Here is a 27,392-nt window from a genome sequence, read left to right as displayed (position 1 = left end):
TGCACAGACAATTGCTGGCTTGTGCTGTTTGGAGTTCTCTGCTTGGGCACAGTTCTTGAATTCTGTGGGAATTGTCCTTTGAGTTTGGCTTTTTCTTCTGTAGATACAAAAGAGGAAAAAAAAAATCCAAATACATATTTAATTATTTGTGTTTTAGTGATACTTCATTATGTCATGCTTGAAGCAGAGTTTTGAACAAGGATGAGCAAACAACACTTTGTGTCTTTTTCCCCACAGGGGAAGAAAATGTTTCTTAAAACTGAAATCCCCGTCATTCATGAGTCAGGGCTGATTTTAGGAAGGAGTTGATTGGACATGAATTACGTAGATGCTACTCCAGAGTTGAAATTATCTCGGGTTACTGTGGGTATTTTTATCTGTGCAGCTGCAGGATTGAAGGCAGAACTGTGCCTACAGCTCTGCTTTCTGTAAAGAAGAATTTATAACAGAACATTTTAATCTTTTGCTTCAAATATTCAATTAGCAAGCTTTGATTTTTATCTTTTTCTGTCACACAGACAGATTCCATCTGCAGTTTGGATTCCCTGACCACACTTAGACACCAAATCCTTTTCCCCTCGCTGCATGAAGCGTGTGTGAATTCACCTGGCACATCTGGCCCCAAATGTGAGGGTCAGCTTTGGTTCAGGGTCATGGTTTTGGTTGTTTCTGCGTTGAACCTGGGATTGTTTTGGGTATCCCTAAGTGGAATTGTGCTTAAACCTGAAACAGGAGCTGGTGGAGCTCGGCTGGTCCCATGTGATAAATTCCATTTCACCTCATGGATGTATCAGTGAATGTGCTGGTTTGAAAGCAAAACCAGTGAGTGGCCCTTGTACTTTGGAATCCAGTGGAAAAGGCTGATTTGATGTTCCAAAAATCTCAGTTTTTCTCTGGGTAGGAAAGGCTTGGCTCCTGCCCTGGCTGGAGCATCTCCCAGTGGGATGATGGAATTTTATCAGTCATGCACTGGGACTCACTGGCCATGAACAGGAGATATCTGCTGGAGGGAGGATGGGCTGTGGGAAAGATAAAGATGATTGCCCAGCTGGTTTAAAGATGGCCCATTAGCAGATAATGTGTGCCAGGAGATCAGGGTCACTGCCACACCCAGTTTGTAACAATGACCCATTAACAGGAGATATCTCCCACTGAGATAAGAATCACTGCCACACCCAGTTTTTAACAATGGCCCATTAACAGGTGATATCTCCACAGAGATAAGGGTCACTGGTTTAGCAGATGGTGATAGAATACAAACTTTGGGCCCATCTTTACAGTGTAACCCAGGAGAGTGAATGCAGATCCAGGGAATAATGGAGATGACAATCACAGATCAGCTTTGGCTGCTCTGCCCCGTGTAAGGTATTATTAGCTGTGCTGAGCATCCAATCCACCAAATCCAGCAGTAATCCCCTTGTTTAAAGGAAATGTTAATGCTGCACAGTGTCAGAAACGTTTGTTATTGCTCCTGTGCATGTTGTGTGGGGCCTGGGTGTTTTGCTTTAACTTGAGTCGCCTTCAGAATGATTTTATTTGCTGGAATGTCACTTGGACTGGCCTGGGTAGAGGAATTAAATCAATCTAACAGTGACAGCTCTGGGGAGAGCAGACCTGGCTGCTGCTGCTGTGTGGGAACTGCACAGGCTGAGCATTATTGAGGTGCAGGAGGTGATATGAAAAGCGTTAGTCAGAGGGAAATGATGAACAGTGAGTAACTGTTCTTTTTAAAAAACACTTGCAAGCCTCACTGGGTGGTCTCAGTGTGGAAGACCCAAAGTCTGGGAGCTGGGAGTGATTCCTGCCTGCAGGAGAATTGTCTGTGTTCCTGAGGGATGTGCTCACCAGGGCAATCCTTCATTTAGCAGCAACCGGATAAAAAAATCCAAATTTTTCTGTGCGGGTTCAGCCCAAAATTGAGTTTTTCTGGTTTGTCCTGCGTTTAAATTATCATCTTCTGCAGACAATCTTTGGTTTAAGGCTTCTCCAAACCAGGGACACGAGGCTGTTCCCATTGGATGTGAGCAGCTTAAATCCCTGTGAATCCTTGATTGGGGGAGGATTTTGGCAGCGCTGGGATTTGATTTATTATTTTTATTCCCCCAATAACGTGATGTTGCTAGAATTTTCCATGAGTGGGAAAGCTTGTCCTTATATATTTTACTTTTTTTTTTTTTTTTTGAAGTTGTGTGGTTGAGGGGGTTGGGAGCACACCCTGAAATAACTGGAATATTTCAGGATGGAATTTCTTGCTCCCAGGTTGTGGAGAGGCCACAGAACTTCTTGCATGTCCAAAGTCTGCCAGGGATAGACGATTTTGTTTACCAAAATCCCTAAATTTTTCCCCAAACCCCCAAATTTGCCCCTCAAAAATCCCCCTAAAAATCCCATATTTACCTTTAAACACCCATTTTCCCCCCAAAATCTCACTTTCTTTTCCCCTAAAACCCCAGGTTTTTTTGGCAAGACCCAGTTTTTCCCCAAAAATCTCCATTTTCCACCCCAAAATGCCAAATTCCTTTCCAAAATCTCAGTTTTTCCTCCTAAATTCCCAATTACCCCCCAAATCCTCTTAAAACCCCCACAATTTTCTTCTCCAAAATCCCAAACTTTCCCAAAACCCCCCAGTTTTTCCCTAAAAAAAAAAAATCCCAAAATTTCCAAATTCTCCCCCAAATACTCCACTTTCCTTCCCAAAATTCCCAACTTTCCCCCGCAAAAAAATCCCAATTTCACCCCCCCAAATCCCCTTTAAAACAAATAGTGGTTTAAAAGTGATAATTGTGCCCACAAAACAAGCAGTGAGCTGTGAAGGAAGGCAGGACTCTGTGCAGGGAACACAATGTGCCTGTTCTCAGGGCAAGAATTCCAGTGTTTGCCTTCCTGATTGATTTTTAATTGCTATAAATAGTTCCCTGTGTGTGTATGGGGAAGGCTCACAGGGGTTGTGCTGTGTTTAAAACATATTTCTTGAATTTCCACTCGAATTTCCAGTTGGTTTCTTTCCTCTCAGCATCGTGCCAAAGGTGTTTTCTTTCTTTTGTAATGAGATTTTTCTGTTAATTCAGTGGAGAGAGAGGAGTGCTGCCCCTGATGGTGCTGTCACTGAGACTTGTCACTCTGGGAATTATTATTATTAATATTAATACATTAATAATATTATGATAATTTTTATTATTGCCATTATTATGGCTATCGTTATTATTTAGATACTGATAGCATTTATTATTGTTATATTAATGATAATTTATTATTATTATTATTATTATTGCTATCAGTATTATTACTATTATTCTCATTATTATATTATTGATAAATTATTATTGTCATTATTAATGATTGTTATTGTTGTTGTTATTGCTATTATTTTTGCCATTATTAATATATTGATAACATTTATTATTATACGAATGGTGATTTATTATTATTCTTGTTATTGATATTATTGCTATTATTACTATTGTTAATGATACTAATGTTGATATTAATAATATTATCGATATTAATATTATTCATGCTGTTAATATTATTAAAGCTGTTAATATTATTAATACTGTTAATATTATTAATAATATTAATTATTTCTGGGGGAACTGGCATTCCCAGGTCACTCCCACCAATCCCCTCCTGCCTGACCCAGATGTTGGGGATTCTTTGCACATCTTCCTGGCCAGGATCCCCGGGCGTGCTCGTGGTGTAATTAGTGCTGTGACTCTAATGAAGGTGGCAGTTCCCACAAGGACAAACCCATTTCCTTGTTGTTCCTCCCAGAGCTCAGGGCAGGATTTGGCTGCACTTTGTGCCTTGTGATGCCCCAGAGTGAACAAGAGTCCTATTCATGGCTGGAGTTCCCCTACAAGACAATATAGAAATAAATAAATTGTATCACTTCTCATCCCAAAATATATTTCAGTTTGAATTTTCCTTGTTTTCTCTGGATTATAAATCACATTGCCTCTCCTTTTTTTTTTTTTTTCTTTTTTTGGTTGCTCCCAAGAGCTGCATAACATTTTTAAATAATAGAATGTCTATTCAATGCTTTGGTGTTGCAAAAAAAATTGTATTTTGTGAGTCAGTGGCTGTGTTGGGTCTTTGACTGTGACATTTCTCAGGGAGAAATCTGCATTCTGAAATGAATTCATTGAAAAATAAACCCAGCTATGTATTATTTATTTTCGAAGGGAAAGAATGATGAAAAATGGCCTAAAAGCAGCCCAGAGCTGCTTTAGGTGTTAAACACAGATAGAAAATGTTTGTGGGCTTGGGGAAGGTTTTTTAATTTGATTTTTAATCAATGGGCAGGGAGTGCAATTCCAGCAGCTGAGCAGGATCTCTCCTGCCCAGCCTTTCCCCTTCCCTCTTCATTTTTATTGCAGCTCATTTTTTCCTGGTGTTTCATTCTTTATCATCTGTTCCCTTTTCAAAATAATTAAGGAACGAAACATATGATTTATGGCAATTATCTTGCCCATTAGAGGGGGGAAATACACAGTTTGTCTGCTTGCTCTGGTGCTGCAGTTTGCAGAGTTGATAAGCAGCCCCAATTTCCTGACACATTCATTTTTCAAGTTGTTTCCAGAGAATCTGATATGACACAGTGAACAAAAGACTAATCTAATTTATATATTTTTTTTCCCTCATCCCTGTGGTATTTCTGCTTGGCTGGCTGCATCTGTGAATGGGTTTTGTGGTGGCATCTCAGTTTTGGGGTGGATTTTGAGGGAGGGAACGACGTGTCTTCCCTTTGCTTGTGAAGACAGATTTCAGAATAACACCAAATTCTCTTTGATTATGAAGCAAATCTTTCCTTTCCTCCAGGGAAAAACTCCTGGTGTTTTTTAGAACACATGATCATTTTCACTAAACAGCATCTCAACTTGCTTTTTATTTTTGTATTTTGATAAATATATATTTTAAAATCAAACAGGCATTTTTATTGCTGGTTGATTTTCACGAAGTGATTAGGGAAAGGCAGGTGGGGTGTGAACTTCTTGTGTATTATTGCATAATGCTGATCACACCCAGGAAAACTGGCAATTCCAAGGTGGTGAGGGCTGGATCCATTCTGTGAAAAAAGCAGAAATGTGCTGGTTTGGTGCTGGCAGAGCTCACTGGGGGTGTGATTGATCAGTGCATTGATCAGCTTCTGATCAGGGCTTTTATTTGGGCACACAGGGATGGTCACAGCTGCTCCTGGCCATGGATAAACCAAATGTGTGACAGCCCAAGTGAGGCTGCTGGGGCTGGGCTGGGCTTACCTGCCACAGCTCCCTGATAATAATAATATAATATTTAAAAAAATAAAATAATAGCAATGGTATAATAACCATAATAATATTTTTACACCATTCCCAGGTTCTCACCTCACCCTTTATCAGCCCAGCTGCCTGGAAAAGAAGTGAGGTAGGTTTTTAGTTCCTTTCCAAGGGGTGAGGAATGAAATCAATGGAAATCAATGGAAATCAAAGGAAATCAAAGGAAGCTGTGCAGACAACAAATGCTGTTTGTTGCTGCTGCTCTGCACCCAGACTGGGTCCAGCCTTAGGAAGTAGCTGAGCCCTGGAAAGAAAGACTGAGGGTTTTTTCCCTAATCCTGTTTTACCTCATGGCAAAATCTATTTTTTGCATCTGTTGGGTTTCAACAGTGCTGCCCCCAGGCCTTAAAAAAAGGGATTTAGGGATGCCTGCTGAGTGTGATGCAGGGAAATCTGATTTTCCTGGCTGAGCTGTCAGAAGTGCAGGGGGTTTTGTGTGTGTGTGTTCATCTCCACAGGCACATGGGGATGAGCTGGTGGGACAGGGCAGGGGGTTTTGTGTGTGTGTTCATCTCCACAGGCACATGGGGATGAGCTGGTGGGACAGGGCAGGAGGTTTTGTGTGTGTGTGCTCATCTCCACAGGCACATGGGGATGAGCTGGTGGGACAGGGCAGGGGGTTTTGTGTGTGTGTGTTCATCTCCACAGGCACATGGGGATGAGCTGGTGGGACAGGGCAGGGGGTTTTGTGTGTGTGTTCATCTCCACAGGCACATGGGGATGAGCTGGTGGGACAGGGCTGCTCCTGTCCCTGCTGCCCATCCCTGCCATGGGGTGGGTGACAGCAATCTCCAGCCCCTGCTGTATTTGTCCCCCAGCTAAAGGAAATATTAAAATCCCAGGTCAGGCTGAAGCCTTGCAGGATGGGCAGGTTTGCTCAGAGTGGCAGGGGCAGAGTTCAGAGCTTCATTTCAGTAATTGAGGCTGGAAGAACCTGCTGGTCCCTGCTGCTTCCCCAAACCCCATCCTCAGCTGCTCTCAGATATTGGGCATTAGATGAGGTTGTTCCATGACTCCTCTTGCCTCACAGAATTTGCCACTTATGAAATGATTCCATTTAGCAGATTAGTTTCTGTAACTGCATATTGCTTTTCATTAAAATTTCATGGGGCTTTTATTTAACAGGCACTGGAGCCTTGTTTATGTGGGACCTGTTGCAAGCAAAGTGGATTAGGCCATTTAAGCCATGTATAATCCATTCCCTATGGACTTGTGTTTCCTCCTGCTGCCTGTTCCTGCTCCCTGGCCCTGTCCATCCATCCTGCAAGGAGCAGGAGTTCTGCATTTGCTGTGCTGCACAAGAAATTAAAATTTAAAAGAAGCAGTGCTTTTAATTGCATGACAACAAACTCGTTCCAGGCCACTCCTCAGCTGAGTTCCAAATTTTGCTCTGTACTGACAGCCCAGTTTTGGCTCTGGGCTGGTGCCAGTTCTTGTTTGCAGGAGCTGCCTGTTATTTACATGGAGATTTTGCTTTGTTTTCATGGACTGAGGGCAGGTGTTTATTGCTTTGGAGGCTCCAGTTTGTTTCATGGTTTGTGAGTTTAGCAGAGCTTGGGTTTATTCCTTGCCCTTTCCAAGGGTTGATTGTGTTTAATCCCACATCTCACACAGACCCAGGACTGCTGGCACTGGATTTGGGGAGGGATTGATCCATGATGGGTGTGCAGAGTGGGAAGGAGCACAGAGTCCATGGGATCCATGGGATCCAAACTGGGAAAGGAGCACAGAATCCATGGGATCCAAACTGGGAAAGGATCACACAGTCCATGGGATTCAAACTGGGAAAGGAGCACAGAATCCATGGGATCCATGGGATCCAAACTGGGAATGGAGCACAGAATCCATAGGATCCAAGCTGGGAATGGAGCACAGAGTCCATGGGATCCATGGGATTCAAACTGGGAAAGGAGCACAGAATCCATGGGATCCATGGGATCCAAACTGGGAATGGAGCACAGAATCCATGGGATCCAAGCTGGGAATGGAGCACAGAGTCCATGGGATCCAGGCTGGGAAGGGGCACAGAGTCCATGGGATCCAGACTGGGAATGGAGCACAAAGTCCATGGGATCCAAACTGGGAAAGGAGCACAGAATCCATAGGATCCATGGGATCCAAACTGGGAAAGGAGCACAGAATCCATGGGATCCAAGCTGGGAATGGAGCACAGAATCCATGGGATCCAAGCTGGGAATGGAGCACAGAATCCATGGGATCCAGACTGGGAATGGAGCACAGAGTCCATGGGATCCAAACTGTGAAAGGAGCACAGAATCCATAGGATCCATGGGATCCAAACTGTGAAAGGAGCACAGAATCCATGGGATCCAAACTGTGAATGGAGCACAGAATCCATGGGATCCAGACTGGGAAAGGAGCACAGAATCCATGGGATCCAGACTGGGAAAGGAGCACAGAATCCATGGGATCCAGGGTTTGTTCTGCTGTCTCAGGGAACAGGGAGTTCATTCCTGCTTCCCCCACGCATTTTTAGGGGAAAAAAAAATGGAAATTCAGATGCAAATCCACTTTGGAATCATCCAGTATTACTGGTTTTTGCAGAATTATTGACACATCCTCCTGCAGGAGATTGTTTCCCCCTCAATTCCATCCATTAATTGGCTGTAAATGCCCAGCTTTTATTTTAATGCTCTCTCCACTTATTCCTGATGTCTCATTTGGCCGTGGGATTTGAAATACTAATTTATCAGCTGAATTTTAGCTGCTGATCCACATCCCTGGTGATGGTGGGATCTGCAGGAATGGTGAAGGATGGATAACTCCTGATTCCTGCTTTTTTTTTCTGCTCCTCCTCGTGGCTCCCAAGGTGCAGCTGAGCCCTTTTTAGGAGTTTTTGCTGCTAAATAGTGCAAACGAAATGGTTCCTGGTGTGTGCTAATAGGTTAATTGTCACTTGTAGCTCTTCTTGATTTTTCAGCTTCTTTATCCTCTGGAAGGTGATAAAATAAGGCCAAAAAAATGCAGAGGCATTTTCCTTTCTAAGCCTCCTTTCTCCAGGCTTCTGAAATGTATTTATGCACAGGGCTCCCTCCTAACAAAGGGCTCTTTGAGGGTCCTGTGGTCGTGTAACATTCCCTCCTTTCACATGAAATTAAGGGCTGTGATTTACTGCAGTGACCTGAGTGCTCTCATTTACAGCCAGCCTGCCTTTTCTTTATTTTCCTTTTTTCTTTTAATTTTCTCCTTTTTTTTTTCCTTGTTTTTCTTTTTTTTTAATTTGTTTTTTGGTTTTTTTTTGGGTTTTTTTGTTTTTTTTTTTGTTGTTGTTTTGTTTTTTTGTTTTTTTGTTTTGTTTTGGTGCATCCCATGGGTGCTGTAATTCTTTCCCCACTGTCCATGCTGGGCTCCCTTTCCTTTACCTCTTGCAGTTTTGTTTTGTTTTTTTTTACCCCCGTGGCTTTTCATCCAGTGAAGAAAGGGCACAGATTTATTTATTTTAATTAACCAACACATAGATTTATTTTCGATTTTCTTAGGAGGGATTTTCTTAGGGAGTGGGGCAGCTTGGGAATGCTCTATCCCAGCTTGCTGCTCAACATTCTTGGGAAATAATAATTTAAATAATAATTTTAATGATAATTCAGGCTGGTTGTCCCAGCTCCATTCCTGTCCCCATGGCAGAGATTTTCAGAGCTGGTTTAGATTTTTATCCACCCAGACATTCCTCCCTCTCCATCCTTCCCCAGGAGCATTTTTGGGGTACACCTGCTGTCTCTTGCTCTTTGCAGTAATTTTGGACAGATCCTGGTGGAGGTTCCACAGAACACATTCAGATTTTTATCTCCTTGCAGCCAGAAATTTTTACAAAATATAAAATATTTTCAGGGTGTTTCATGGAGAATATTTAAATCAAGAAGGGCATGCAATTCTCTTTTCTTTTCCTGAAAACAACCCCAACAAACCCCATTATTTTTTTGGAAGGACACAGCAGAATCCCTGCAATGCAGATGGTGCCCAAAAGCACCAAGCACAGCACAGGATTTGGCTCCTTCTCCAGGATTTGTTAACTACAACACATCTTGGATCCTGCTGGGCTTCTTGCAGAAAAATCTGATTTCCAGGTGGATTTGGCAGGAGCTTTGTAGGGTATCACAATCTGGGGCTTTTCCACCTCCTCCTCACAGCATTTCTCCCAAAAATGTTTTCAGTGGAAAGCCCAGGAGTGTTTCTCACTTGAAATATTCTGTGTAAGGACAGTCAGGCTGGTGGGGTTTGGAGTTTTTTGGGTTTTTTCTCTTTGTTTTTTTCTTTCCTTCTGTGGGATCTGCTTTTTCCCTGGCAGGTGGTGGAGGAGGAGGGCAGGGCTGCCTGCAGTCCCCACTGGGAATGTGATAGAGATTCCATGAAAACCTTGGTTAATTGGTGACTGTCTGCCCTGATCAGTCTGGCTTTGAGGAATTCCACCTCTCCCAGGAGCTGTTTTATTGCAGGGAATAAAAATTCAGCTCAGGACAAGAAGGAAAGTGCTGCCTAAAAAAAAAAAAAAAAAAAAAAAAAAAGCCAAAACTGGAGTGGGGGAAAAATAATTTAATTCCTTTGCTCTAGTATGATGGAGTTTGTGTTGGATGCAGCTCCCAGCCCGAGTGTGACATTGCTGTGCTGATATTTTATCCTGCAAGATCAGATTATGTTATCCAGCCAGGTTAGAGCTCTGAAATCAAAGGTGGAAATGCAGTTTTTTTGCAGATTCTCAGTGTGGTGTGGGGTGGCTCAGGACAGAGGCAGCACAGGGAATGCTGGAAATGTCCCATTTATTCTGAAATCCTCCTGCTCACTTCTCTCTGTTGCCTTTGCCTTTTGTTTTAAGGAGTTTTTTGCTCTCTGATTTTCAGCTCCCTGGGATGTGGCACTGCCATTGCTCTGTCATCTTGTGTCTCCTTTTCTTCCTCTTATTTTTATCTCTCCTTGTCTGTCTTGTCCTTCACTCCAGCAGAAACAAAACGCCCTTTGTGGCTGCAAACCCGGCGTGCCAAATACTCTGAATAACTGTAGCACTGCACCCCTGAATGTGAAACACAAAAGCGCCAGTAAATTCCTTTTAATGCCATCCTATAACAACAAGAATTCCCATTTTAATAACTGGGGCAGGGGAAGGGTTGACCTCGTTGTTTGATGCACCCATTAACTTGCTTGGCTGGGTTCAAAGATTGGTTTGGTGTTAATGATGCTGCATTCATTAACATCCCAATGAGAGCTGTGCTCCCCTTCCTGGGGCAGATCATTCCCTACCTGAGTCCCTGCTTTAATCCAGGCTGGAATTGAGCTGTTTTATTGCCTTTGTGGAAGCTGCACTCCCACTCTGCCCCACACACAGCTGGATAAATCATTTGTTGTTTTATTATCAATCCAAGGTGGGACAGAAGATTCTGGGCAGGTTTTTCATTGAAATGTCCTGGTTTTACCTCATCCCTGCTCTCTGCTTTGTTGTTATGTGGAATTATTTTTATTTCCCTGGCACTGCCTTTTTTCCTTAGAGATGAAAGAGCAAAGATTCTACAAGAGGGAATATTAACAAGGTTGATGATTCGATGGATGATTTCAAAAGAAAGAGACTGGACTTCAGTAACCACTTTGAATTTGGGGCATTTGATCATAATGGGGAGACGTGGAGTGAAAAATCTGTAAACTCTCAGAACATAACTGCATCTCCTGCTCCATATTCCTGATTTTATTTTTTTTTCCCCATATCCTGATTTACTGGAAATGCAGGTCATTTCCAGATGGTTGTACCCCTGAAATAGGGCAGCACAAGCAGGCTCCAGGGGTTTGGGTTGGTGATTTATGTGTGAAAAACATCCAGCAGGGCTTGTTCCTGTTGTTTATCTGGGAATTAAGGAACACATCTCAGTAAAGGGATCTGAGGATGCAAAAATCTCCACACAAGAGGTGTTCAGGTCCAGTTCTGCATCTGAAAAAGGATCTGGGAAGGGAAACTAAAGGAGAAAAATGGACTGTCCCCAGGGCAGGGCTCTCATTTTTGGGGATCTCAGTGAGTGGCATCTGCAGCAAGGCTGGAGACCCTGGTGCTGAGTGAGAAGTGGAAAATAACCCCAAAAAGGGCTGGGGAAGGGATTTCCCTTCCCATTTGTACATTCCACTGGGGGCCTGTGCTGTTGGGAGCTGGCAGCCTGTGGATTTGGGGTGGAAATCAGGGAATTGATGAATGGTTTGGGCTGGCAGGGACCCTAAATCCCACCCAGACCCTTCCCCAACCCCAGGGTGCCCCAAACCCCATCCAGCCTGGCCTGGGACACTTCCAGGGATGCTTTTTCTGAATGCTCACCCCGTGGGTGCAGGAAAGAAAATGTTTAAAACCCAAACTCACCCCTTGGTATTGATTTGGTGCCCAAGTCCTGTTTGCTTGGGAGGTTTTGCTGTCAGGAAATCAGAAGCATTTTGGTGAGTTGTGGGGTGGCACAGAGACTCTGAGTGGGATCTGGGAATGGAGCGAGGTCTGTCCCACATTCCTGATCCCAGCCAAGGGAGCTGCTGCAGGATTCCAACTGGGCTGCCTTGGGTTGGATTCCCCCTTTTTTTTTCTTATTTCCTGCTGTTGCAAATGTTGATCTGTTTCCAGTGTTTCTGCTGTGGCATTTTTGGGGTCACCAAACTGAGGCCATTATTCAGAGAGGATTTACTGTTAGTGCTGCTTTGGGAACTCCTGGGTTGGGTTTTCATTTAGGACAGAACAGGAGCAGTTTGGGATGAGTGGACAAGTGTTTCTTTCCCATCCAGTGACTCTGGGATAAGGAATGTTGATTATTTTACCTCTCTGGGCTGCATTGTGTTCGTGCTTCTTGCTGCTTTTTTCTCCTGGGGAGGGGCCACGTTCATGGGATTTCATTGTGGGATTTCATTGTGGGATTTCATTGTGGGACCCAGGAATATAAAAATAAACCCTGCAGGCTGGGAGGGAGTTCCCAGCCCCTCTGTTTTCTTCATTCCAGCAGAACAAGCAGTTGTTAGTGGCAGGAGAAATTTGTCCCAGAGCTGCAGAAATAGCAGTGGCTGGGTTGGGCCCCATCTGTCCCTGGCAAAAATGTAGGGAGAGGGATTTTGGGGAAGTGGTGCTGCCTCCTTCCACCCATCCCTTTCTGCATCTCCCCAGAATTTCAGAATCTCCTGAGCTGGAGCCACCAGCACCAGCCCAGTCCAGGTGCTGGCCCTGCACAGCCTCCCCAAAATCACCACAGCATCTCTGTCCTGCTCCTGCAGGGAAATTCTGATTTACCCTGAGGTTCCCAAGCACCTGGCGGGGGGGGTTTGGCTTCACTGGGGCTGTTTTCACCTCTGGGGAGCTCAGAAATGATGGGGTGCAATAATATAATGAGATTTTTTTTTTTGTGTGTGTGTGTGCTTTGCCTTGATTTCCTGTGAAAGTCACACACTGGAAGACTGAAAAAAATCAGTTTTTCTGACACAAAATCCATGCTGTAACTGGGATTATTTGGGTGGGAGGTGACAGTTTGTGGACCTTGGTGTGTTCCAGGCATTCTGATGGAAGTGAGCACCTCAAACCTGTTGCTTCCAGTGGCAGGAAATTAATATTGCTTTTCCATTTTCTATATTTGGTGTCAGTCCTTTCTTCCTCATTTCCATCCTGGAAAATGGGAACACAGAGTCCTTTTTGCCCTTCCATGTGTGTTGTCTGAGTGAGTCCAAGCCCTTCCTGAAGCCCTGTCCTTGAGGGCAGTGATAATTCCTGGCACTGCTTGGCACCAGTTTGTGCTTGGATTTTTGGAGAATTTAATTTAAATGAAACAGGGCAAGGTTGGACTCCTGTGTTGTGAGTGCCTGATCTGTAGGCACGAGGAAATTTGGTTTAATTTCACTGAAATAAAGGCAATTTCTTGCCTGTCCTGATCTCTCAGAATCCAGATTATCCACAGTGAATATTGGGGCTGAATTAAACCATTCCTGGCAGGTTTTGCCTTTATTCCTTTTGCACCCTTTGAAGGAGCAGATAAGCAGAGTGGTGATTTCTGACCTTAAAATATATGGTTTAGGAAGGAAAAAAACCCCAGCCATGTGTAATTCAGGAAACTGGCAGGAATCCCAGTTTTCATGGACAGTTACAAAGGATTATTTCATGTGCTTGGTGGGCAGGGGGTGAAGGGAGGAGGGCTGGAGACATGTTTTCCTTTTTATTTTTCTATAAGAAATGTTCAGTTCTTCACTTTTATTGCCACTAAAGAATGTCAGGGACATTTCTCATCCTGTCAAGATTTTCTGCTGCAGCCTAGGTCTGTTCTTTGTTCTTTCTGACCTTATTTGCCCCACTTTCCACCAGTATTTTTTTTTAATTATAAACCAACAAAACCTGCATTTTTACTGTACATTCAGTCAAATAAACTCAGTAGGTTTTTATTTGTGTGGGTTTTTTTTTCCCTGATCTGTGTTGATAGGGCAGGGTGGAGAGGGACATCCTGAACTCTGATTTTTGGGAGATGGTGGGAAAAGGAAATAACCAAATAACCAAAGGACTGACAATTTATTACTTATTAACATATAATATATAATATATAATATATAATATATAATATATAATATATAATATATAATATATATTATATAATATATAATATATAATATATAATATAATTTAATGGGAATTGTTGGGAAGAAGGTGTTGCACTTTCATCCCATCCATAATCTTCTACCATGGTTGGTTTCATGCTGCCTGTCCACACATTTGCTGCATTGTCCCAAATTAAGTTTTGTACTGATCAAATTCCTTTTTTTTCAGCCTGAAACGATGGGGAGAATTTAATTTTTGTGTTAATTTTTTTCCTCCTGCTCCTGCTTCTTTACACTGTAATTCAAATTATAACACTGGAAGTACCAGGAAAATGTGGTAAAAGAAAATGTGTTAAACCTGAGAAATCAGAGTTCTTACACTGTAATTCCAATTAAAACACTGGAAGTAGCAGGAAAATATGGTAAAAGAAAATGTTGTAAACCTGAGAAACCAGGGGTTTTACACTGCAATTGGAATTAAAACATTCCAAGTACCAGGAAAACCTGGTAAACCTGAGAAATCAGAGTTCTTACACTGCAATGACAATTAAAACACCAGAAGTACCAGGAAAAATGTGGTAAACCTGAGAAACCAGGGGTTTTACATTGCAATTACAATTAAAACCTTCCAAGTACCAGGAAAATCTGGTAAACCTGAGAAATCAGAGTTCTTACACTGCAATTGCAATTAAAACATTGGAATTAGCAGGAAAATGGGGTAAAAGAAAATGTGGTAAACTTGAGAAATCAGAGTTCCTACACTGCAATTGGAATTAAAACATTGCAAGTACCAGGAAAATGTGTTTTTAACTCATCAGTGTTCAAAGTCATCCCGAGATTTTGGCACTTGTAATTAGCAAAAGCCACCCCAGGATATCCTGAGCTGGAAGGGACTCAGATGACAAAAATCCAGCTGCAGGATACCCCAGCAGCCCCACCCTGTGCCAGAATTCAGGAGATTTAGGGGCAGAATTCAGGAAATCCTCGTTCCCAGGACAAAGCGAGGGCCATTGGCAAGCAGGGCTCAGCTGCAGCCTGTGCCTGGATTTGCATTATCCCAGGGATTAACCTTGCCTGCTTCTATTTCCAGAGCTGCTCCTGCCCAGGTGTTGCCCCTGGCCCATCCCTGCAGGTGTAAAATGCTGTTGGAAGTGCCAGGGGAGCAGGGCTGGGCTGGGGGATCCCCCTGTGCCCAGGGAAAGGGGCTGGGGTCACAGCAGGAGCTCTGGCACTGCTCCAAGTGAGGGTCTGGGGGGTGAAATTCATCACAGAGCCTAAAGTGTGGGAGCCCAGGGTGTCCCCCCAGCCTCCTTGGGGGTCTCAAACACCCCTGGCGAGGGTCTCAAAGACTCCTGAGTGAGACCCTGGTGTCTCAGGTGCTGAATTCCAACCCCTGGGGGAAATTATCAACACAGAGGGAAAACAAACAAGCCGCCAGAATTAGTAAAGTGTAAATGAGATTGTTAGAACGTAGATAAATAGGTTTTTTTGAATGTTTATGATAAGGGACATGTGGCCAAGATGGAGAATTTGGGGGGTGGACACCTTTTCCTCCTTCTTCTCCCTGTTATCCATTTTGGGTGACACGTTGGCACTCTTGGATTGGATGGGGTCAGGGCTGGACTATTTAATAAAATTGTATTGTATTGGGAAAATTGTTGTAAACATGTAATATGTAGTACAAACTGTCTAAGATCAGCCCTGCCTTCAGCAGGCAGATTCCACCATGGATGCCAGGCTGAGCAGACCCTGCTGGCCAGGCAAAAAGTCCCTGAGACAAGAAACAATAAACAATCCTTGGAACAAGAGAAAACCATCTCCTGCAATCTCTCTTTGGCTGCTTCAGGGAGAACCAGGGTTTGAACCACCTCATGTCCCTCTGGGGTGATATGGGGACAAAGGAGAAACCTCAGACTGGGACATAAAGGAGAAAAACTTCATTGGAGGGATCCTGCCTTTGACCTTTAATTTGCACCCCAGTATTCTGAAAATCGTGGTTAACACTCAGTTTTATTAGCTCTTTCTGTTTAATTGTTGTGCCACTAGTTGCAAGCTTTTTCTGTCAGCAGTGGGTCCAAATTGTTCTGATATTTCTCTGCTGAGGAGAAGTTGTGGAGGAGACAGAAAAAATGGGAGTGCAGCAGAATGCAAAGCTGGGAGAAAAGCAAAATTCTGGGGTGGTGTGTGTGGTGCTTCCCTCACATTTTGGTCGTGGTTTTAGCACAGATTAAAATCCTTTCTGGGTTTAAAGCAAGGCAGCCTTGGTCTGGCAGGGCTGGGCTGTGCTCTCTGAATTTGAGCTGCACCCATTATTTTCCTCCTGCAGGGCTCCTTTTGAGGGGCTGTTTTCTGTGTGCAGCATAAATTAAATATGCTGGGCACGTGGGGCCTGAGGCCACTGCTCTGACTTCAGCCAAACCCTGAGAGACCAATGCTCTGAGGAGATGGAAATCAGAATATGGCACTAAAATAATAAAGGAACCAACCCTGAGCCATATTTGTGTTTGGATCTGTGTGGAGAAGATGAATCTCTGTGTGTGCCTTCCCTTCTTTATTTTGTTGGGGTTTTCAAGCACCCAGCAGCAGGAGCCTGGTTCCCTTTTCTTGAATTTTCCCTCTATCCTGTAAAATACAGGATAAAATACTTTACTGCATGGGGACAGGTGTGAAAATCCAGTTGTGTTTGGGGTTCACTGGAGATTTTCTTTGTTGCTTACATGGAGTAAATTCCTGCAAGTAGGAGTAAGTTATTTCTTGTAGAGACCAGGAGAGGTTCAGAGCTGAACTCTTGACAGTTCTCTTTAATTTTAGAGCACAAATGCTCAGCTGAAACGTTCTTTGTCTGCCTTGCATAACTTATGAGCTGCAGTGATTAAATTTCTGGTGTTTGCTGGGCTGAATTCCCCCTGGGTTTCCAGGAGGAGAGTGGATGGAGCCTTTCCTGGCTCCTGGCAATCTGGGGAGTGTTTATCCTGTCACTCACAGCTGATGCTTGAGGCCTTTGGATACCCTGGCTGGCTTCAGATTCCTTTTGTTTCTCCCTTGGCATCACTTATTTTGGAGTTTCTGGAGCTGTAAGTGATGTCTGAATTCGGGGTTGTGTAAACTGTTGTGTGCAGTGTGCTGAATGAGCAGTGGCTCTGATTTATTGCCTTTACCTTGGCTTTATTCTGCCAGCCAGGGAGTTGAAATCAAGCTCAGTTCTCTCTTGCCTGAAGGGATTTTTGGTTCCTCTGCTTGCTGAGCAAATAGGACAGTTTATTAGCACGTTGTTCTTCCCAGTCTTTTCCCTTCTGTTTTCATTGCAATAATATTTCAGTTTTTATTCAGTGGATGCTGTTCATGATTCTTAATAGTCCTGGTGATATTCTGGAGGTTTTCTCAGTGTGGTGCTTGCAAAAGGTCTTGCAATTAACACACACTTGGGAAGTCACCCACAAACTCCAGTGGTATTTCCAGAGGCACTGATGTTTTCAGCAAGCCCCCGAATTCCCAGAAACATCTCCATGCTCTGCCCTGTGTGGCCATGGGCTGAGGTGGATTTCTTTGTCTAAAAACCAATAAAAATGGTAAATTCTGACATGTGCTCTTGTTGTTTCACCTCCTTGTGCCTCCTGCTCTCCCCATGTGGCTTTGTTCAGTGAAGCAGCCTCCCCATGTTTTTAATATCAGTTAATTTATTAATGAAATCTCTTTGGCAGCTCACATGGCAAGAGAAAACGAGACAGTTTCATGTTTAGTGTGAGGCAGCATTGGTGATTCCTGTTATAGAAGAATCAGGCTAAGTCTGTGATTTCCAGCTCACTCTAAACTATCCAGTGATACTCAGCTACCACCAGGTCCCACCAGCTATGAAAGATTAATTGGCACATTAAATAAACTATTGATTTCTGACACTTTGCACTTGGCAGAAGACAGCTCCAGATATGAATTTAAACTACTGAAATCTGCAGTAGTGTCTCCAAAGCACTTCTGTGAGCCACAATGCACAGGAGGCTGTAAAAGCAGGTGGAATATTTGATGTTTTCCCACTGCCAGAGGATATAGTGGGATGGGATTTTGGGAATAAGCCCTCTCCTGGCAGGGTGGGGTTGTCCAGAGCAGCCTGGGACAGTGGAAGGTGGAGCTGGATGAGCTTGAAGAGTCTCTTCCCTCCTAGAGCATCTCAAAACCACAGCCTGGCTGCCTTGGAGATGGATTTTCCATCATCAGCCAAGTCTCTGCTCAGAAACTTCCACCTCCTGCTTGAGCACTGGGTCCAAAATCCACTTTTTGTGCATTTACACCCAGTGGTGCTTCAACAGCAGCAATTCAAGGCTCTGATTCTGTGTGGTTTGACCTCTTTGGAAACAGAGAAAAGAGATAAAAACTGCATTCCATGTTTTCTCTCCTCTTCCTTTTGACTGGAATAGAAGAGAGAGGTTTATTTTCCTCCTGAGAATTCCAGTGTGAAGCTGTGGTAGGCAAAGGGAGAAATTATTCTGCAGTGTGGGATGGGATGAATGTGCTGGAGCTGGGCTGTGCCTTCCTGCAGGGAATGTTCTGCTGGAGTTTGTGATTTCTGTGGAGCAGACCCTGAATTTCAGGCTTTGCATCCTGGTTCAGCTTTTAACCATTGCTGAAAACTCCCCCTGAACTAAACCAGCACCTATAAAAGGTCAGGGAAGAATTGTTTTAAAATGCAAAAGGTGTTTTGTTCATCTTCTTCAGCTTCTCCCCACAACTCAGTGTCACCCACCCAGGTTTCTCTTTCTGCAGAACATTGTAACTTGCTTGGTTTTTAATTAAAATTGTCCATACTCTGATTTAATGGCTCTATAAAGCATCCTGGTTTACCCTTCCTCAGGTGAATGAAAATATTTGCTGTGGTAAATAGGACTATTAGTTTTATGATCCATAGCAATAAAAAGCTTTTATCAAGAATGTCATCAAAAGAGGCATAAAATTGTGTTCCATGTTAAAATACTGACATGTCTGGGAAGTTTTACTGTGATTCATAAATTTCTGTAGGAACAGGAGTTATCAGTATCACTTTTTGATGTGCCTTGTGGTCATTTAAAATTTAAAAGCAGCTCTGGTACATGAGGAGGATGAGGTCAGAGCGTGGACATAATTGGAATTATTCCCTTTTCCCTGCACAGATTCCCTGCATCAGCTTGGACCTGTCACTTTGTTCAGCAGCAGAATAATCCTGGCTGAAATGCAGCAGAGGAGAAGCTTCTCTGAATTCCCTGCCTGGGTTTTTGTGCTGCCACAGCTGCCTGATTTCAGCTGCTTGGCCAAGCACAGCTTTCCCTGCCCTTGGGAATATTCCCAGGGATCTGCAGAGGGAAGAGCTGGCTGGGTGCACGTGGGTTTTGGCTGGATTTGGGGGATTTTTGACACCCCCTGTCCCTTGCAGGGTGTGTTGGGTGAGACCCACAGGGCTGAGGTTCCTCACTGTGCTGTTGGATAGAATAATTTGAATTTTGTTGGTTTCTTCACAGCAGTGGGTGAATTGCCCTTCTCCCACCCCCAGCATCCAGCAGGTCCTACTGGAAATGGGGATTTTCACCCCCTGGAGTGGGCAGAGCATTAAAGGGTGGCTGGAGCCAGGGCCAGAGCTCCCCTGGCTCAGGGCTGCTGTGCCAGAGCTGAGTCCTTCCCCAAATCCCTCTGTGGGTTTGGAATTGGGTTTAGGATTGGGCTGAGTCCTTCCCCAATGCCCTGTGGGTTTGGGGCTGGCTTTGGGGTTGGGTTTGGGATTGGGCTGAGACCTTTCCTAGACCCCTCTATGAGTTTGGGATTAGCTTTGGGATTGGGCTGAGTCCTTCCCCAATGCTCTGTGGGTTTGGGATTAGGTTTGGGATTGGGCTGAGCCCTTTCCTAGACCCCTCTATGAGTTTGGGGTTGGGTTTGGGATTGGGTTGAGACCTTTCCTAGACCCCTCTATGAGTTTGGGGTTGGGTTTGGGATTGACTTTGGGATTAGGTTTGGGATTGAGCTGAGCCCTTTCCTAGACCCCTCTATGAGTTTGGGGTTGGGTTTGGGATTGGGCTGAGCCCTTTCCTAGACCCCTCTATGAGTTTGGGGTTGGGTTTGGGATTGACTTTGGGATTAGGTTTGGGATTGAGCTGAGCCCTTTCCTAGACCCCTCTATGAGTTTGGGGTTGGGTTTGGGATTGGGCTGAGCCCTTTCCTAGACCCCTCTATGAGTTTGGGGTTGGGTTTGGGATTGGGCTGAGCCCTTTCCTAGATCCCTCTATGAGTTTGGGGTTGGGTTTGGGATTGGGCTGAGTCCTTCCCCAGTGTCCTGTGGGTTTGGGATTAGGTTTGGGGTTGGGTTTGGGATTGGGTTGAGCCCTTTCCTAGGCCCCTCTATGAGTTTGGGGTTGGGTTTGGGATTGGGCTGAGCCCTTTCCTAGATCCCTCTATGAGTTTGGGGTTGGGTTTGGGATTGGGCTGAGTCCTTCCCCAGTGTCCTGTGGGTTTGGGATTAGGTTTGGGGTTGGGTTTGGGATTGGGCTGAGCCCCCCCAGCCCCCTGGGTTTGGGATTGGTTTTGGGGTGCAGGCAGGGTGCTCCCTGCCCGGGGGCTCAGGAGCAGGGGGAGCAGCACCCCTCTGATCCCCATTCCGGGCTGGTCCTGCCAGAGGCTGAGCTGCCATCCCTGCAGTGCCCTGCTCGGGTCCTGGCAGATTTAGGGAGTGGTTGCCATGGCGACGGGAGGGATTGGATGCGCAGCCCAGCTGGGATCAATCCCAGCTGCTCCTCCTCCTCCTCCTGAGCATCAGCGGGTTTTTAATGGAGTGCCCGTGTGCAGGAGCCTTGTCTTTGTCTTGTTAAGCCTTTGTTGTGTATTAAATCCCGAGGGCTTTGGCCATAAGCTGCTCTGCTCTGCAAATCCTGCCCTGGCTCCTCCAGCTCTGGCCATCACATCCACGAGATGTTTCTTTCCTGATGGGTTTTATTTCTGGAATTGAGTTTAATTGGTGAATCGTGGGTAGAAATGAAGGAAATTAAAGGTGCAGCCTGTGAGGATGGAGTCAAGGATTCAGTCACAGCTGAATTCATCATGCTGTGCTTTATTTCCAATTTTTTTTTTTAATTTTATTTTGAGTTTTCTCTGAGCATTGTTGCATCATTACCTGTGACAGGAGCACAGGGGTTCCTCCTGCTGGAGACACCCTCCAAGGCAAAACCCCCCAAATTCCCCCTGGGCTCAGAGCCCCTGGAACTGGGTTTGGCCTCTCAGAGGAGCTGCAGCCTGGACACATCCCAGGGATCCCAGGCTGGGATCACCCCAGGCTGGAGTGAGCTGAGGCCAGAAGGATTTCAGTCCTTATTTCCTTCCCAGACTCCAGCTGGGACCTTTTGGGGTCAGTGGTGGGGTCTGGAGAGGAGCAGTGGTTCTGTGGGAAGGGAAGGATGAGCTCCCATTTATCTGGGGGAATAGAACCCCACAGTAAATCCATAATTCAGTGTATTTAATGCTCCAGAAATCCCTTTTGTGGAGCCACAGCAGTGTGAGCACCCAGATTTCTGTTCCTGGTGTGGCACCTTTGCAGTTTGGGCAGCACAGAGCCAGTACCCAACAATCACCCCACTTTTAAATGACACTTTATTTAGTGCCCAGGTACAGCCTCCTGCCTAAACCTCAGCCTCAGCCCAGCAGGGACACAGCCTCCCTGCCTATTACCAAAATCACAGCTTAATTTGAGTTAATTTCTTTTGTTGAGATGCAAAACTAATTATATTGAACTACAGATGAACAGGAAGTTGCATTAGCAAATTTGTTGTTTTCTTTTTTTTTTTTTTAATCAATGGGGAATTATTCAGCATTTTTTGGGGGCTGGGGAACTTTATAAGCAGATAAAAGATATGGGGGAGGGCAGAGCTATAAAAAGTGTTATTGTGTGATTATGAAGAGGCCTTTTAATGCAGTTATTATGTGATGCTAAAAAGGCCTTTATTGCTTGAAGTTGGAAGCAGAATACAAATGGGCTCACAGTGTCTATTAAATGAAGAGTGGAAAAAAATAGTCCCCATTTCCCTGCACAGCAAAGCAAAACTAACGATTAAACAGCGATTAAAATCAGCAGTGCTGGCTTTGTTGGTGTGATGACAGTGAGGGTGAGGATGGGGATGATTGCTGGTGGGATCCCATTGTTCAGGGACCCGTTTGTGCAGGTGACAATGCAGGTGACAGCCAGGCAGGGCGGGGCTGTCCCGGTGTGAAATGGGGACAGGGGTGACTCAGCTCCATGAGTCACCTGCAGTTTGTGAGGCTGGAGCTGCTGGGCAAGCACAGCTGGGCTCTCCTGCCCCTGATTTCATCTGGAGGATAAAGTGTCTGCAGATCAGGGCTGGGGCAGCCCCTCACCCTGCCCAAAATCCTCCAAAGAACCTCCAGGAGAAGCTATGGGGCACTGGGGGGAAAAAGCAGGTAGAATTTTGCTCCTCAGCATCTCTGGCAGAAAGGAATGTTGGGATTTCTCAGTTTTGTGTCTTTAATAACTTCCCAATCCCAATGGAAAAGGGAGGGAATTTGCTTTTGGGATCAACCTCAGGGCACCTGAGCACCCTGTTCCTGGGCTGGACACACTTCTGAAGTGTATTTGTATATCCTGATGGTCACAGTTCCTGTCTCATGACAATCCCTGGGTTTGAAAAGTGCTTTTCTGGAGTTAAAAACAATCCCAGGAGGCTCCCCCTGTGCCTCCTTCATGCTGGGAAGGGGCTGTGCTGGTGTTCAGTGGAGGAATTGCTGCCCCTCTGCACAACCTTTGCAGAAATGCTGTTCTTTATTCCACCAGGGATGGGGTTTAATGGTGATTTTGCAGAGGGAGCACTGACTGAATGAGGCAGAACCAGGGATCTCCTCCTTTCTCTCCCTTCTAAAAGTTTTGCCTTCCCAGGGCTGGTTTCCAGGTTTCATTCTCTTAACATCCACCCAGCACTTCAATGCACAGAAGGAAAAAAAAAACCATAAAAAACCCCAACAAAAAAGGAGAATCTCAGAGCTGGGTGTTGCTGCCTGGCTCAGATCTCCTGCCTGCCCTTCTGGCTGTATTTCCAGTGAGATATTCCCTGGTTGTGTGATTCCTCCTGTTCTGTGTAGCTCATGTGGCACAGACAGGTCTAACAGAAGCTGTGAGGTAGAGCCCAGATGCTGAATTTTGGGGTGATGGAGAGTTCAGTGCTTCCCCCAGAGCTTTTCTTCTCCTTCCTGGCTGACACAGAAATCACCTGAGGATGGAAGGAAAGGCATGAACAGCCCCAGGAGCAGTAGGGACCCAGGGCTACATTTACAGAGCAGGGAGAAGAGCAGAGCTGGATTTGTGTTAAAACTCAATTAGATCTCAGCTAGCTCCCAGCTCACCCTGCTCTGGAATCCCTTCCTTGGGCTGCTTCTCTAGTCTCCTTTCCATGATTCAGGAGGTCCAGGGGTTCTTTAAAATTCCATTCCTGAAATCCCTGCAGGATGTGCAGCTCTCTGTGTGACCATGGCCAGAACTGCAGCACTCAGAGCTCCCAAGCTCTGCTTCCAGTTGAGGCTTGGCTGGGTTCTTGGGGCTCTTATACCCATGTTTTGGGTTGGAATAGCACCATTTGTCAGGACATTTATCAAGACATTTATCAGCATTTGTCAGGGTAACCTGCTGAACTCTAGACAGGAGAACCAGGAAAGTGCACTGGGATTATCCCAGCTCCAATTACTGCTTCCAGTCTTCTTTTGGAGAGAAATGCTGTGTCAGGGAGCTTGTTGGCTGAAGGAATGTGCTCAGAAAATCCTGGTATTCCTTTCCTAATGAGGGCAGGCAGTGCTCCTTCAGCTGTGGGAGCTGCACACATAGTGCTGACCCCCCAATCCATCTGTTCCCCAGCACTCTAAGGAATGTTGGCGTTGGCACACGCAGCCAGCTTTTCCTTTCTGGAGCAGTGCTTGTTTCTTACAGCCCCAGGTGTGCTTGGCAGCTGAAATAATGCCTCTGTGGTCTGGAGGTAAAATTAGCTGCTCTGGGGGAGAGATTTTCGGATTTTCATGCACTACATGAAAACACAGAGGGTGTTTTCCAAAGAAAACCTATTTTGGCGTCCTCAAATTCAACTTGACCCAGGCTTGTTAGGCCACAGATCTGCCATGGAATTAAGCTATAGCTGGAGGAGAGCCAGAATCCAATTACATTTTCTGCCTAATGGGTCATAATTTATGCAATGAAGAAGGAGGCAGGGATGTTGCTGGGGGAAAAGGGCACTGGGGCTGCGTGGATTGCACTGGGAGGGGCTGCTGGTAACTGGGAATGGGGAGGGCAGGGGTGCTGTCCTTCCTCTGGTGGTTAAAATATTCCTCTCTTGATGAAAACCTTCCTCTCTTGGTGAAAACCTTCTTCTGGCATTTAAAACCTTTCTCTAGTGTTTAAAACTTTCTTCTGGTGTTTAAAACTTTCTTCCGGTGTTTAAAACTTTCTTCTGGTGTTTAAAATCTTCCTCTCTGGTTTAAAACCTTCCTCTCTTGGTTAAAACATTCCTCGAGTGTTAAAAATCTCCTCTCTTATTTAAAACCTTCTCCTGGTGTTTAAAACCAGCAATTCAGATCAGAAAATAGGTGTTATCCTGGACTGTAAATTGAATAAGGGCTCCATGGGCATTGTAAAGGTGTCAAAGGTTTTTTGCTGGAGGCCACAGCCCTTGTCTAACTGTGCTCATTCCCCTCCAGCTGCTCTCCAAGTGGACATCGTTCCGAGCCAGGGCGAGATCAGCGTTGGAGAATCCAAGTTCTTCCTATGTCAAGGTGCGTGGTGGCCAAAGTAGTTAAAATCTGCATTTAGTTAAAAATGAAACAGACCATGCTGGGGTGGTAATGCTGCTGTGGGGGCAGTCAGAGCCCTGCAGCAGTGGGGTCTGTCAGTGATGTAGGGCTGGGCTGTGACAGTGCAGCACTGGGGTGTCCTGCTTTGAAGGGCAGGTGTCTGCCAATAAAGGCAGAAGCTTCTCTTTGAAATGGAGAATGTAAACCTCCTCCCTTCAAATTATTATTATGATGTTGAAATTAAGGGGCTCTCAGGCAAAGATATGGGAATTAGGAATAACAGTTCTTTACTAGGAAAATTAAAATAGAAATGCAGTATTACACAGAACAATCCCAACCCTGCCAGAGTCAGAATCCAAGCTGACACAGTCAGTCAGTCAGGGTGGTGGCAGCAGTGCCATTCAATGGTGGCTGCATCCTCCTGCAGTGGCAGATGTGGCTCAGCTGGAGCAGTGCTCCTGGAGAAGGTGCAGTTTCCTCTGAGGGTCCAGGGATGATGTGGAAAGGTCTGGCTTTCCTCTGGAATCCAGTGGAAAGAAGGTACCTTGGTGTCCAAAATGTCAGTTTTTATCTGGGTAGGAAAGGCTTGGCTCGAGATGATGGAATTTTATCAGTCATGCACTGGGACTCACAGGCCATGAACAGGAGATATCTCCTGGAGGGAGGATGGGCTGTGGGAAAGATAAAGATGATTGCCCCAGCTGGTTTTTAACAATGCCCCATTAACAGGAGATATCTCCCATGGTGATAAGATTCACTGCCACACCCAGTTTTTAACAATGGCCCATTAACAGGAGATATCTCCCACAGTGATAAGAATCGCTGCCACACCCAGTTTTAAACAATGGCCCATTAACAGGTGATACCTCCTGGATGAAGGGTGGGTCATGGGAAAGGTAAAGATGACTGCCCAGCTGGTTTAAAGATGGCCCATTAGCAGATAATATGTGCCAGGAGATCAGGGTCAGTGCCCCACCCGGCTGCAACAGATGGGGACAGAATCCGCATTTCTGGCCACATCAACCCATCACATGCTGTCTGTCAGTGCTGCACACCTGCTCTGGCTCACCTGGCTGCTCTCCCCCCACAGTGGCAGGGGAGGCCAAGTTCAAGGACATCTCGTGGTTCTCCCCGAACGGGGAGAGGCTGAGCCCGAACCAGCAGCGCATCTCGGTGGTGCGCAACGATGACTTCTCCTCCACCCTCACCATCTACAACGCCAACATCGACGACGCTGGCATCTACAAGTGTGTGGTCAGCAGCCCCGAGGAGGGCGACTCCGAGGCCACCGTCAACGTCAAGATTTTCCGTAAGGCAGCACTCCCCATGCATGGATGGGGCAGGGAGGAGGCTGTGGTACCTTCCCAGGGGAGGGAGGAAAGTGGAAGGATAAGGATTTGACAGGAGGGTCTCACAGGTGTGCGTAGCAGAATGTGGAATCTGAAGGAGGAATAGAAATGATTGTTGTGAGTGGGAATTCAGCCACTGTGGGCGCAGGGTTGGAACTGGGCGTGCTGTGGGCAGGGCATTCACTCAGACCTTTGTACTCGAGATTCCTGGAGATTTTGGGGGTTTCCCTGCTTCCCCCTGGCTGGAGGCTGGAGCTCCAGGTGTGCTGGAAGGCTGCAGTGACCTTGTCCTTTCCTTGTTTGCAGAAAAGCTGATGTTCAGGAACGCTCCCTCCCCTCAGGAGTTCAAGGAAGGGGACGATGCCGTGATTGTGTGTGACGTGGTCAGCTCACTGCCCCCCACCATCATCTGGAAGCACAAAGGCAGGGATGTCATCCTGAAAAAGGATGGTAAGGGCTTGGTTCTTGTCCATTCAAGGGTCAGATGTCCATCTCCCTCACACACTGAGTGCTGGTGGTCACCAGGAGAAGCAGTTTGTGCCCAACACGAAGCCATGGGATGTGAATTCAGTTGTCCAGCTGCTGTGATGAGCCAGTGGCAGGGCTGTGATGTTCCCACAGAAATGGCCATCAGGCTTCAGCACTGGAATCAGCCAAGGAATGCTGGAAAAAAAATACAGATCAAAGAAGTGCCATCAGACAGAAAAACTGGGTGTTGTGGCACCCTCCAGCCTTTAAGAGGAAAAGGGGCTGAAAGCTCCTTGCAAGAACTTTTCCTTTTCTTCCCAAGTGCTCCAGCTGAGTCCAGAGGGGCTGGCAGAGGCCCTGACTCCAGCTGAGCAGGTTTCCCACACCTGGCACGGGTGTGGCTGGAGCTCTTGTACAGCAGGAATGAGTCCCAGAGTGCTCAATGGAAACGAGTCTGTGGGAGCATTTATTGTTCATCCCCCTGAGCCCAGCACAGCAGAGCTGTTGGCTGCTCTCCACAGATGTTTATTCCAGCACATCCAGCTCCATTTCATGGTGGGGAAGGAGATTTTATTCCACCAAGCCCAGGAGGGGCGAGGAGAGGAGCAGCTGGAGCGAGCTCCCCTTGCTTTTGTCCTTTGCAGTGCGGTTCATCGTCCTGTCCAACAACTACCTGCAGATCAGGGGCATCAAGAAGACAGATGAAGGCACCTACAGGTGTGAGGGGAGGATCCTGGCCCGTGGGGAGATCAACTTCAAAGACATCCAGGTCATCGTGAACGGTGAGGGCTCAGGGCAGCACCTGAGCCCAGGCTGCTGCTGGAGGTGCTGCCTCATTTCTCACCATCCTCTTCCTCTGCTGTGTCCCATGGAAATGACCATGGAATGCAGTGGGTGTTTGCCTGTAGGATAAAATCACTTTGAGAAA

At 45.7% G+C, this 27,392-nt stretch overlaps 1 protein-coding gene across 7 annotated transcripts in view; it reads left to right on the top strand.

The window, feature by feature from the left end:
* Positions 1–27,392, top strand: part of NCAM1 (neural cell adhesion molecule 1) — an 86,359-nt gene that overhangs the window by 17,499 nt on the left and 41,468 nt on the right. For all 7 annotated transcript variants that reach the window (XM_079326893.1, XM_079326894.1, XM_079326892.1 and 4 more), the window contains exons 2-5: positions 24,555–24,629; positions 25,738–25,956; positions 26,303–26,446; positions 27,109–27,246. In XM_079326893.1, coding sequence (XP_079183019.1) covers positions 24,555–24,629; positions 25,738–25,956; positions 26,303–26,446; positions 27,109–27,246 — 576 coding nt within the window. The remainder of the gene's footprint in view (positions 1–24,554; positions 24,630–25,737; positions 25,957–26,302; positions 26,447–27,108; positions 27,247–27,392) is intronic.

Source organism: Erithacus rubecula (assembly GCF_903797595.1).
Source record: "Erithacus rubecula genome assembly, chromosome: 25".
Classification (NCBI taxonomy): Eukaryota; Metazoa; Chordata; class Aves; order Passeriformes; family Muscicapidae; genus Erithacus; species Erithacus rubecula.
Note: the sequence above shows the minus strand (reverse complement) of the source record. Positions and strands in the feature narration are given on the sequence as shown.